The sequence below is a fragment of the Ambystoma mexicanum genome, chromosome 10, assembly GCF_040938575.1.
Source record: "Ambystoma mexicanum isolate Mex_15411 chromosome 10, UKY_AmexF1_1, whole genome shotgun sequence".
In the NCBI taxonomy this organism is placed as follows: domain Eukaryota; kingdom Metazoa; phylum Chordata; class Amphibia; order Caudata; family Ambystomatidae; genus Ambystoma; species Ambystoma mexicanum.
The window spans coordinates 186891984-186905137 of record NC_090932.1 but is presented as its reverse complement, the minus strand read 5'-3'; the positions used below and the strand labels follow the sequence as shown (position 1 = coordinate 186905137).

The 13154-nt window shown below is 48.6% G+C and overlaps 1 protein-coding gene across 3 annotated transcripts in view; it reads left to right on the top strand.

The window, feature by feature from the left end:
* Positions 1-2681, top strand: part of RHOBTB2 (Rho related BTB domain containing 2) — a 314611-nt gene extending 311930 nt beyond the window's left edge. For all 3 annotated transcript variants that reach the window (XM_069617690.1, XM_069617691.1, XM_069617692.1), the window contains 2 exons: positions 1214-1319; positions 2025-2681. In XM_069617690.1, coding sequence (XP_069473791.1) covers positions 1214-1319; positions 2025-2257 — 339 coding nt within the window. In that variant the 3' untranslated portion in view covers positions 2258-2681. The remainder of the gene's footprint in view (positions 1-1213; positions 1320-2024) is intronic.
* Positions 2682-13154: the final 10473 nt, after the last annotated feature.

Genomic DNA, 13154 nt, shown 5'->3' with positions numbered 1-13154 from the left:
GGCGGCCGTGGTATGAACGGTATGACAGCGAGCGATGAGGCACAAAACCGGAAAACCAGCCGAGTGCCTTGCGCTCGTATTTAAAGGCAAACGGAACAGCGTCACCAGCCAGGATGCTAACTCTGACCCCTTGAACACCGCCCACCCTTCGGCCATCTTTAAACATCAACATTTGTGAAATCCATGCATATTCCGGAAACTTGTCAACGTAAATAACTAGGCCATCGTCATCATTTTAGCACCAACCGTCGTGCAATGCAAGTTTCCTGTGTACCCACATCATATGGAATCGCATATCTTATAGTCCAACACGGTACTCAAACCCCCAAATGTTACCGTTCACTCCCAACTGAAGATAAGAACTCGCAATATATGGAGGAATACCCCTCTCGGGACATGCTGCCCGCGCGCACACCGCAGAATTCCCACAGCAGACACCATAAGCTCCTACCTGATGACCCACTTATGTAAAGTAGATATTACTATGTAAATGGGGTTTACCACATTTCCGCTTCTCACAATCTGATTTTTCATTACAAAAAATGAAAACGCCCCGTCAGCTCAAGTTTTGAGCGATGTCCTATTTTCAGTGTAATATTAACTTGCAAGCACAGTTGCACTGTTTTTTTCTTTCTTCATTTGTCTTGGGTACACCGGGGCACAATCTATCTGGTCGTCAATCACTGTCAGTTACATTAAGGTGAACACTAAGTAGGCCTGCTGGTTACAACGTCCTATTCCATAATGTGTACCCACCAGCTTCTCCACAGACACATTCATTTCACCAGATCTACACTATGAGAACACAGCCAGATCATGGATTATAATCCCCCTCCAGGAAAGCTGGACAAATCCCCCTCCTTGTTCATCACTCTGGGATACATCCAGTTAAGCAAACTAATCCCAAAAACCTCTCTCCGAAGAAGCTTTGCACCAGACCTTTTTCTAAAAACTTTTCCAGGATTTTTTTGCAGAATGTTTCTGAATTGAGTCAGCCAGCAGTAGGGAAAAGAGACGATTACTTTCCTCAAATTCAAAAATTACAAAAATGGACCCTTGACTAGTATGGGGTGTCTCCTGGGGAACCTATGGGAAATGCAGAAGAGGGGTATCCAGTTTGGCTTGTGCTGCATTGGAGGCCGGTGTGTACTGGAGCCTCATGTGCTTTAGAGCTGTGAGTAGACAGTGCATTAACTTTCTATTCTTCTTTCAGTTCCACTGCGCTCACCAGCTGGGTAACTGGTGCCTGCACCACATCTGCACGAATTACAACAGTGTCTGCCGCAAGTTTCCCAGGGACATGAAAACCATGTCAGTTGGTGAGTGCTCGGCCCCCAGTTCCACTTATCTGACTGTCTGCTCTGCTAATGATGACACTAGCTTCTTCTTATCTGACCATCTGAGCTCCCTCCTCATCCTCCGCTCTGATACCCCATCGCTCCATCCATTTTCTTTACTTTCTCCTCACTCCTCCTCTTTTTCCTCCACTCCCATGCTTGTGTAGCTCTTTATCCCCATCCTCTTTCTTTGCATGATTTCCTTCCTTCTCTTGGACACCAGTGCTTCTCGTGTTATTTTCATTGTTTCTGACTCCAGTGTGCTCTCCTGTGCTTCGGCCACTCCAGCTTCTTTGTGTCTGCTTTCCCTTTCTCGCTTCTTATCCGCCGCTTCCCACTCTGACTCCAGTGCCCTGCTTATCCTCAACTTTTCATACTTCTCCAGGGTTTCTTTAATCAGTGCTCCTTCCTCATCTTCCATGTGTGTCTGACCAGAGTTCTCCCTCGTCGTCATACTATGCTCTGCCTGTTCTATGATACTGTGTGCTCTTCCTTGGACCCTTGTGCTCTTCCTTGGACCCTTGCGCATTGGTCTCTCTATAGCCTTGCATGCTTATTTTTCTGGACCCCCCCCTTCCCTGTACTCCCGATCCTTGTGCCACATCCTCGTCTCTCAGACCACTGACCTCTGCTCTCTTGCACTCTTTCTGTGGCCTATTGACATCTCTCTTTTCTTGGTCCTGGCAGAAAACCAGGAGTACTTTGAGAAGCATCGCTGGCCTCCTGTCTGGTACCTTAAAGAGGAAGACCACTTTCAGCGAGCACGCAAGGAGCGCCAGAAGGAAGACTACCTGCACCAGAAGCGACAGCCAAAGAAGCGATGGCTGTTTTGGAATGCAGGTTCCTCTCCGTCCTCACCGAGCACCCCATCAGCCGCCTCCTCCTCCTCTTCATCCTCTTCCTCACAGGCTGTGGTTTGAACGTTTGATGATATCCCCCGTACTCTAACCCATGGAGATGGTTTTGACGTTTAGTATCCAGAACCCCAGCATGAGCTGGACCCCAGCGATGCCCCAGATAAGGGGGCCAGATTCGCCGAGGGGATGAGTGGGGGGAGGAACTGAAACATCCCAAAATACATGAAGCTCCCTGGGGGGTATTCAGTGGTGGTTTTGGTGGATGCCTGCCAAGTCAGTGGTGAGAACCTTCCTGAACCGAATCGTCAAGACTCTATATGAAGAACTTTTCAAAGTGGTACTTGCAGACTCCGGAATCTGACAATTTCCGGACCAGAACCTTAAAGACTCCAGATCCAGAAGCATTTTTGAAGTTTTAGCAGCAAGGATCTGAATGTTTACATATGTGTCATATTTTTTTATATATAATAAACACAAGTCAACTGTTTTTCTACATTTTCTGCTTCTCTTGTTTGATATCAACTAGCTAATCCTAGAGCTCCACAGCTCACTGCAAATATGAATGTTCTACGCTCTCCATGACCACTGATGCACTGTGGGTGAGTAGGCCAGCATAAATAGCATTGCAGGCTTGCACACCCTACAAGCAGCCACAGGCCGGAGTTGCTCTGGACAGAGAGGAGCCAACACTAACTGAAGGGGAATGGGCACAGTGTTCCAAAACCCTGACACCGGGAGCCCTACTGGAGTGTGCTCCCATGATCCACCAGCATCTCACCACATCGAGCAATCCTTGCTTTTACGCTGCACTTATTTGCGTACCTACCATTCGAATTAAATGTGATCAACGCTCATGCATAATTCTTAGGAGTACCCAAGGTGTCTTTAAAGGAACCTCTCATGTATTATTTATATATTCATAGCATTTATGTAACACCCAAACCCAAGGGTATCACAGCGTTTGTACTAAATACAGTAATCCTCAAATGATCAGCAGGTTACATCATGGAAACGTGAAACTCCGGCAGATAGTAGTACAGCTCAGGTAAAAGGAAGTGGCAAAGGAGTGAGATCATACGTGCAAAGTTAGTGGTATTTATCAAACAGCCACCTTTTTACAAGCCTCTTGAAGGCATAGTGGGAGGGCTCATTTCTGATATGAGGTGGTAGTTCCAGAGGGTGGCGGCTGTGACCCTGAAGCTCACGCCGCCTGCTCTGGCATTTTTAAATTGAGGTGTAACCAGGGAGGTGTAGATCAATGCACGCAGGTAACGTCTCTTTGTGGTGCTGTTGTTCAGTTAGAGGGGGGCTTCATTATTGATGAAGAGGTGGGCAATGGAAAGGGTTCTTTGCATGCTGTGCTGCCATGATATGATCAGATTGACGGAGTCCCACTTGTAGAAGTTGCAGTTTGGCGAGACTGGTAGCTGACGTGCCCTTGAAGAGAACTTTACAATAATCCAATTAACTGCGAATCAGGGCTCTGGCGAGCGTCCAGCAGTTATTAGTAGTTTGAAATTGTCTACTTGGCGCAATAAGTTTGGAGGTATAGGCCGTAGATGAGGCAAGGGCATTGATGTGTTTAGACATGGTGAGCTCTGCATCGAGATAGACCCATAGGGTTTAGACTGTTTGAGGACTGGAATGACCGTGCCATCAATGGTGAAGGAGGAATAAACTGAGTCAAGTAGTTTGAGGCGGTGGGGGGAGCCCACTATGAGTAGCTCTAGCTGGTCATCATTGAGACAGAGGGTATTCTTGGCCATCTAGTTCTGGATAGTGCTGTACATTGTGAATAGAGACAGCGTCTTCAGAGTAGGTGCCAGTGAGAGGGACAAGGATTTGCATGTCATCAACAACGTTGGTGTAGATGATGCCAAGCGAGTCCAAGATGCCGAACAGAGGTTTGGTAAGTGTGTCATAAAGTAGGTGAAAGGCAGGATCCTTGGAGGACTCTGAAAGATATGGGAGTGGGATCAGCTTCAGCATTATCTATATAGATTCTTTCAAATCTCTCACTAAGGAAAGATTTGACCCAGCTGACAACGTCTGAGGAGAAGTGAAAGTGTGAGCTGAGGTGTGAGCAGAGAATTTCATGGTCCAAGAGATCAAAGGCAGCAGAGAGGTCAAGTAGGAGGAGGATGACTACATTGCAAGAGTCACGGATACTGTCAAGTTGCATTCTAAAGTCAAGTAGTGCTGTTTCAATACGGTTTCGGTCAGAAGCCGGACTGTCTGGCTCACAGGAGGTGATGGTATTCAAGGATTTGTTGCACCTGAAGGCACGCAATACGGTCCAGGATTGTAAGTAGGAATGGTACGGTGGTGATAGGGCAGTAGTTGGTGGGTAGGGAGGATAGGGCAGTAGTTGGTGGTTAGGGAGGGGTCCAGGTAGGGCATTTTATGAAGTGGAGTCACCCCGGCAGTTTGTATATTTGATGGTACCACGCTACTCTTGAAGGATGCATTCACAAAATCCACGATGGGGATAACAGTGGGGGTGCAAAGCTTCACAATATGTGCGGGCAGCAGTCGCCCTTGCAATTAGAGGGTCTTAGGGATTGGATGACGTCCAATACGAAGGTTTGGGTGACGTGTGAAAAGGAGAAAAGTGGATGCAGGGTTGGGAGGGATGAGGTGTTTCAGTGTGGATGGTGGTATTGATATGGTACTGATTTCTTTCCTGGAAGTTCTGAGATAATATGAGATCGTCAGCGGCCAACCACTGACCATTCTGGACAAAACTAGCAGCTACTGTTTGAGGAAAACTGAAATTGCATTCTTATTAAAAACCCACTCAATTAGAACAGTTCTGCAATGTGTCAACTTGAAGCTAGTTCCGCCCCCTCTGTATGAAAGGCAGTGAATGGCATATCTGGATCCATTAGTGGTTACCCCTGCAGAGCAGAACCCTTTCAGAGGGACGCAGTATGTGAATTGAGGGAGACAGGAAGTCTGCTCTCATCACAAGCTTCAAGGGAGACCTACGCTTTGATCAAGAGTCACAGAGGGCTCATTTAACCTGAGAGACACTTTGATCTACAACAGAAAGGAAGATGGGTGGGACTGACCTCATGCATAACAGAAGATTGTTGGGTGGGACCCAGAATTGGTTCATTAAGGTGGGCTTAGCCTGCACCAATCGCTGGGGCCCATTTGGCTTTAAAAGAGGGCTGAACCCCTCACTTAGCAGATCATCCAATGACTTCGAAAGGTATAAGGACGACAACTCATTTGGACCTGGGCTGAAGGTACAGTCTTCCTTACATCTTCCGCCAGTGAAGGAAGGCCAGGAGTTCCAAGAGGAAAGCAAGATCCCTCCCCTAAACATCTACCAGTGAACAGAGGGAGATACCGGACTCAAGAGAACCCGTCCAGCAGCGTTCTTTTTTAAAGAAACCAAACAACTGCAACAGCACACAGTCATATGAGGTGCCTTCAGGGGATTTTCTAGGGGGGGGGCTAAGAGGGCTATAGCCCCTGATCTTTTGGTTGTGCCCCGGATAGAATCTCAGGAGCTACAGCCAAAAGACTAGCTAACCCCCAGTCCCAACAGTTCCGACATCAGCGTAGCCCCGGGTCTTTTTGGCTTACTGCACAAAAACCCAGACTCATTTGAAAGTGGAAAAGGTCGCTTTAATGTGACAGGCCAAAGCTTACAATTAAACGCTTACCTGGCTCACTGGCCTTACAAACTAAAGACATATTTCAAACAACCAATTAAATAATTAAACATTCTCATAATTTACCCAACAATTAAATAATTAATTAAAGCCCTTTCCTCCCTAACTATCCCTTGGACCATACCGTCTCCTTACCCCTTTTCCAGGCGTCCCGCTTTCTCCCCGGGGCCATGCCCCTCCAGGCTCAATACCTGTTCCCCCGTGGTGGCCCGATTGTGCAAACAGCGCCACCCCATCCTTTCCCGTGTCATTCCCCCATTGTGCTTTCCTCCCCCCACATCAAAAGGGGCCATGCCCCCGGCACCAGAAAAACCCTCCCCCGAGGTGTTCTTTCTGCCCCACCCCCACCCCACCAATTTTCCTACCTCCAACTCCTCAACCAATCTCCCAGCCAAGAGCTCAAGTCTGCCAGATAATGATTGTTCCCCAAAAACCGGAAAGTTTACCCATCCTCTCTACATCTCATCAATCCTTCCTAAACCATCTCCTTATGGTCCAAAACCTGTACCGCACCGATGCACAAAATTCTACCATCTCTCCGTTTATCCCCTTCCTTGCCCGCTCTAACGGACCCTCATTTCTCGCTCCCCTCCCACTCTCTGTGGCAAACACTTAGTCCCCACTACAGTTGCTTGAGGCCACACTTGTCGGACCCATAAAAAACCCTTTTTATTTTCCTCAGAAGAGCCACAACCGTATCCCTTACCAGATCATTTTCCCCACCAAGACTAATCCCCCCCCATCTGGAGGCCCATAGCTTTCCCTCAACCCAGCCAGCATAGGAAGCAACTAATCCCAGCCCCTCAAACCCAGACCATCTTACCACATCTTTATAATTGCACCCCAGTTGCCTGCCAACAACCCTTTTCTCAGCTTCTTTCCCTGCCCACTTAACCCTACAATGTCCCAAAACCAGATTTTTGACATCTGACCGGACCTCCTAGCAGCATCTGAAAAAGAAATTACAAAATCACTTACAAATCAACAACATCCTAATAAATGCAACACTCCTGCTACCTACTGAAAAAAATCTATAAAGACATTCCGTTTGCCCCGGTCCCTGACATACCCTTCGTATCTCCCTTACTCCCAGCGTCCCAACCTTTTCACCTACTCCTCTTAATAGCCCAGTCTGCTACCTTCAGATGCTGCACCCCTCCTAAATGAATGAGTTCCAACCTCCTAACCTTTCCCACCCCACTAGTAACACCTCAGTACCCTATCCTTTCTGGCCATCTCCTTAACCCTCTCCGGAAACACCCCAGGTCCTCTCCTACCCGTCCCCCTATATTTCGCCCCTTTCACCTAACCTTTAAACAATACACCTAAACCCACTTAGCCCCCCTTTTTCCTCTAAACTATTACCCTCCTGCTCACCCTTGCCCCCCCCACCTTCCATCACCTTATTAATTTGGCCCTGCGTTGCCCCCCCTGCACCGGGGGCCCAAGTGCATCCCCATCCATGCAGGCCCTTTACTTTCTTACTCCTCTCGCCACTGCACCAGGGGCCAAACCTGCAACCCCGTCCATGCAGTCTCTTCCATATAACTAATCTTCAAGCTCCTTGCATCCATTACCACCTGTTTCCGACCTGCACCAGGGGCCCTAGTGCACCCCCGACCATGTAGGCCCCTTTTCTGCCTTACTCCTCTCCACCGCTGCACCAGGGGCCAAACCTGCGCCCCCGTCCAAGCAGTCCATTCCACATAAATTCCTCTTCCAGCACCTTGCTTCGTTGCTCCACTTTTTCCCCCAGCTGCACCAAGGGCCCTAGTACACCCCCGTCCATGCAGACCCATCTCATCACTTCCCCTTGCTGCACCAGAGGCGCTCCCGCACCTCCGTCCATGCAGCCTGAAGCTTATTCACCTTGTCGTGCGGCAAGCGTGAGGGCTTCGCCACCGTCGTCCATGCCCTCCAAACGACGGCCACCACCCCTTAACAATTTCCAGTTACATCCCCCCTGCGGCCCTCCCCTACCTACGCGTCTTCCTCCTCACCCTTCTCCTACCCCCTTTAAGTCGCCCCCAAAAACCTTCCCCTCCTTTTACGATAAACTGAGCCCGCCCTACCAGCACACCCCAATTTACCTGGCATGCGGTCCTCTCCCCCCCCACCTACTTGCCCCGCGCCTCGCCCTGACCCACTGTCCCCTGCCTGAAAACAATCTGTAACCGGATGCCGACCCGCACACCTGCTGCACTCTTGTTTAAATTTGCACATCCACCTCGTGCAGCCTTCTTTATTGAACGCCCAACATGCTGTCGAGGGCTGTCCTCTGCCTCCTCCCCCTGCCCCCTCATGGGCGGGCGACCAAGAAAGGGCCGGTAAGGCACAGGCAGCCCACTTGCTGTGTGCAATGTCGGGGCAGGCCTCGTTGGAGCCATCCATTGCAGCCAAAGAACCATGTCTATCTCCCCCCAGACCGCCTGACTGTCCTCTGCCATTCTCGCTCTGAATTCCTCATCGTAGCGTACCCAGGCAAAACCCCCGAAACTCGTGAAAGCCTTCCTAATTACGTCCATATATTTCAGCAGGGCCACGCAACGCTCTGGGAATTTTTCACAATATACACTGGTATAAATGATAAATGCTGACGTCCAATTCTCAATAGTCACCGGGACCCTTGGGCGCGAAGCCAGTTCCCTCTCTTCTTCTTTAGACCCCTCCTTTGCTCTCACTTTCCTATGGAGCAACTTAAAAACATCTACAAATTCCCCCGCCTGAATCTTCTCCTTGGTTGCTGCCATCAAGTGCGCTCCCAACGGTTTTGTTATACCCATGTATGGCAGTTTTTTCCCCTTGCCTTTCGCTTCAACCTCCTTTCCCTTTTTAACTGGCACCTCGAGCACCAATGGCTCCACCACCTTGTCCGTTTGAACTTCCACTGAGCAAATGCCCTTCTCATCCCCCAAGGCTCCAATGGCCTGTACACCAACTTCTTTGCTCACCCCTTGCAGTCCAGACCCTTCATTTCCCGTCCCCCTTCTCGTGTCCCCCCTCTGCCATGCAGATGACATTCCCTTTCCCGCTCACCTCTTTCCACACAGCCCGTCTGCGGTCTGGCGTCCACACTGATGCTCCTCGTCTCTTTTCTTAGAGGGCTCCTACTGCGGGGACAAAACATATCAGCAGACTCACCCAGCCAATAGTTCCCCCGACCTCTTGCCCCCCGACCACCCTGCAACTGCCTTTCCCGGTCCCACCTCAAACTTTTTCTCTCCTCCCCCTTACAGCCCTATAACCTTCTACCTCCTACTGCCCCACATAATCCTCCAATCCACCTTCATCACCCCTTAAATACCATTGTTGATGCAAGCTCATGCCAGAGTTGAGTTGATCTTCTTCGTGCGAGCCCGGGGCGTCTGCCCCGCCACTCCTTTGACGTCTTCTCGGCAGGGCCGCAGAAACCCCTGCCTGGTCCTCTTCTCTCGGGCGAGGTGTGCCGTCCTCCACCCTGAAATCCTCATCGCTAGGGGCCGTGCTGCACCCTCTAGGCTCTCCTTGCGCTGACCGAGGAGGGGCCGTTCTAAAACCCTCTACATCCACCAGAACAGCGGGGGCTGTGCAGCGCCCTCGCCCTCACTCTTCCTACCCGGGGGGGGCGTTCCACACCCCACTCTAACCTCCTCAATTGATGGGGACCTCTCCCTCCTTCTCCCACCTGCACTCTTCTGCAAGTATTTACCCCTCTTTGCCCTCTGCCCTGTCACCCCCTTCTGTGCTCTATCACCGCCCCCACCCTGGTTCCCTTGACCCACCTCTTTTTGAGCCATCCTAGCTTCCCCTCGGCTATCATTGACTCCCTCCCTCACTGGCTCCCCACCCGAAATCATTTCTCCCCCGGACGCCCTCCTATCTATCTCCCTCCTCATTGTCCTGCCCCTGGATTCCCAAACCGCCCCTCTACCTGCCGTGGGGGTGCAAGCCACCACTGCCGCGAGAGCCCCATCTGCCGCAGCTCTACGCTGCGGCCTGCCCCCGCCTACCTCCCCTTCTCCCGTTACTTCCCCTACGGCCCCCCCCAGTTGGGCCTTAGATGCCCTGCTAATGATTTCCAGGGCCTCCCTCAGAGCCCTAGCATCCACCAGCCCCTTCTTACTTGCTCCCTGACCCACCATTGTGCACAATAATCTGAGTGTGCACTAAAATTATGCCCCTTGAAGCTAAACTAGCTACCCTAAGCCCCCGAGTCAGTACCTACCCGTGGACCACTAGCACTGGGTAACCTGTACCAGAAAATGAAAGCCCCCAGAAACAAAACGGGGGGGGGGGGTTAAGCAATAAAGCTAACCTAAATAGTATTAATTCTTAATAACATACAACTATTACCCCACAATTATGCTTACCAATTTAATTCTAGTATTACTATTATTAATTTCTTTCTTTTTTTTTATTATTATTTTTTTTAGTTATTTATTAGCCCCTTAAAATTACCCTTTCCGAGAAGGACCCCTTCCTCAACTTATAATAGCCCACCGCCACAAAAGAAACCCCAAACTGGGCTCACAGGCTCCAAATTATTGAAAAAATACTGCGGTAAATACTGCCCTCTAGCGGCGTGCCAGAAGAACCGCACTGTAGCTGCTATCTAATAAGTGGGCCCTTTAAGAACCCTGCAATGCCCCCTTTGTCCAGATACAGCTACCGTGCTCCCTTAAGCTTATCTCTGAGAGAGAAAACCCCGGGCCCCAGCCACAGCGCTGCAGGCTGCCAATAAATTAAACAGCAATGACCATAAAACTACAAACTTGACAAGGCAACACCACCCCCTCCTCACACTTTGAAGCGGCCAGAACTTTCCACTCCAAAAATCTGCAAAAATTAACAGGCACCACTGCACTCTACCGCGGCTTCTGTAAACAGCCTGCCAACAGCGCTTTCCTACCCGCAGGTAAGAAAATGGAGGTACCTTATTTACGGTACCTCCACTATAAAATCATTTTTTTTTAAAAAAATGTTTAAATATATTTAACTAACTACCTACCCCACAACCCACTAAGCTACACTGCCCTACTCCTCACCTCACACACCAAACCCCCTTCACAGGCCCCACTAAGGGAAGGCTCGGGAGCAGGCGACAGGACTTCACAATCACCAAGTCCAACCGTCGCCTGCCTCCCGTACCTTCCCTGGCCCTTAAATACCCTAGGGAGGCGCTCTGCCCCCGACGGCCACTCGCTGGACGTGTGCAGCGCCAAAAACCTCCCCGGGGGGAACGCAAAGCGTTCCCCCCGGGGCCCCCCTTTCCAGACCTAGCAACTCCCCTGGGTGCCTTTATTTTGGTACAAATAGGCTGAGTTTAACTCCCACGGGGGTTTAATGTCACATACCAGTCTGACGAATAGTGTGTTTGCCTTCGCCCACCTTCATCGCGGTGTTTCCCGCTTCTGGCACAAGCGGAGCAACGCTCACAGCAAGTTGAAACATGGCACCTGGCAGAATGTTGGGCAGGCAACCCCAACTCTGTTTACCACGCCTGTGGTGAGAGCGGGGTGAGCCGGGTTGGCAGCTTCAGTGAGTACATCGCGGGCTGGCTCGGCTCCGGGTCATGCCGGAGGATCAGTTACACACAGCCCAGCACTAGGGTAATAATGCTAATATCAAAAGAAAATGGACAAGGGAAGAATATGTTTATCCTGTCAGATAGCTTAGCGCTCAGTTTCAGGTCCCATGTAAGGGCAAAATTCAAACAAAAGCAGGGTGAAGAAAAGCGGCACTCAGCAAGAGATTAGCAGCATCGACAAAACACAGAATTCTTCCGGCTTCGTAGAAAGACAAAGGGGGCCCAGGGGTTACGGGAACACCCCAGAGGACTTTAAGGGGCCATAATTTAGATTACATTTCCTACCAAATTCTGTTGTTTTGGGGGTTCTAAATACAGCATTGCGGGGGAAAATGGCGCATTGTTAGAGCATGTAACTACAGCTCAAGAGTCTCCAGTTCAGATCCAGGTGGCGGTTTGCTTTATTGAACGTCTTGCCCATTATTTCTTTTGTGTTTAAAGGTTTTTATTTATGTCCCATTTTACAAGGCATAGCCAAAAACATGTGTTATGACATATCAATATATCTAGTAAAAAAGGTACCAATACAAAGTTTGATCATTGAAAAACCATAGAGCTTTGTAAGAATCTAAATTCATTAATAACTAGGATTACAATTTTTAAATACGGGGGGGGGTACAAACAGACGGGGACAAAGACGAGACATAATGAATAATACAGGAGATATACATGGGGGGATGTTGGCTTCTAGGAGAAAGGAAAGAGTGCAAGGTGGAGATTAGCAACAAAATTCATGTTACTATGGATTAAGCAAGAAAATCTACAACAGGCTTCCATTTGAGTTCATGCTTACGTAATAGGAGTTCAGTAGAGGTATTACAACTGTCTAGTCTGAGTATTACATATAACATTCCACCATAGTTTATAATGGAGTTTATCTAAATGTTTCCAATTGGATGAGATGGTCCTAATAGCTAACATAATAAATAAATCCAACAGATGTTTTCTAGATTTACAGGTGATATTTTGAATGATTGCACTTCCAGCAAAAAGTACTTGAGGACAAAAAGAATCAGTTGGAATAGAATAAATGGTCTTAATAGTTTTACAAATATCAATCCAGAAGGATGAAACAAATTTACAGTCCAAAATCATGTGTTTAAAGGATCCTGGGGATTGAAAACAACTTCAACATTTATCATTAGATAAGAGACCACATTTGAAAAGATGCAGAGGTGTAATGAAAATTCTGTGATGGAAGAAAAACATTGTCTGTAGAATATTTGCTGCTGGTGCCACTTTGGACATATGATTCCATACTTTAGGCCATTCAAGTTGACCATCTAGACGATTGCAGTCTAGTTGCCATGCTGAGAAACATTCACCTAATATACTGATGAATTTTGTCGAAGAACTTTGTGGTACATAGCAGCTGACATCGTCGCTTTATATAGAGATTGTAACCTTTTAGCATTTGGAGAAGAGATTTTGTTAATAAGCAAGTCCTTGTTTTCAGAAATGGCATTAATGGAACACAATTGCTGTAAAAATGAGATGGGTACCTTACATCTGTCTGTTTGCATTTCAAAATTCATTGGGGCACCAAAAACCAACAATTGATCTAGATATTTAATGTCCAGAGAGAGCCATGGCCTCCAGAAAAGTGATGATCTTCTGATTAGCGGGTTCAACCAGATATGTGAAGAAATGTATTGGTTGGACTCAGTACTTGGGAGGATCAAGTACCTTCTTAAGTAGCGTGCTGATAAGA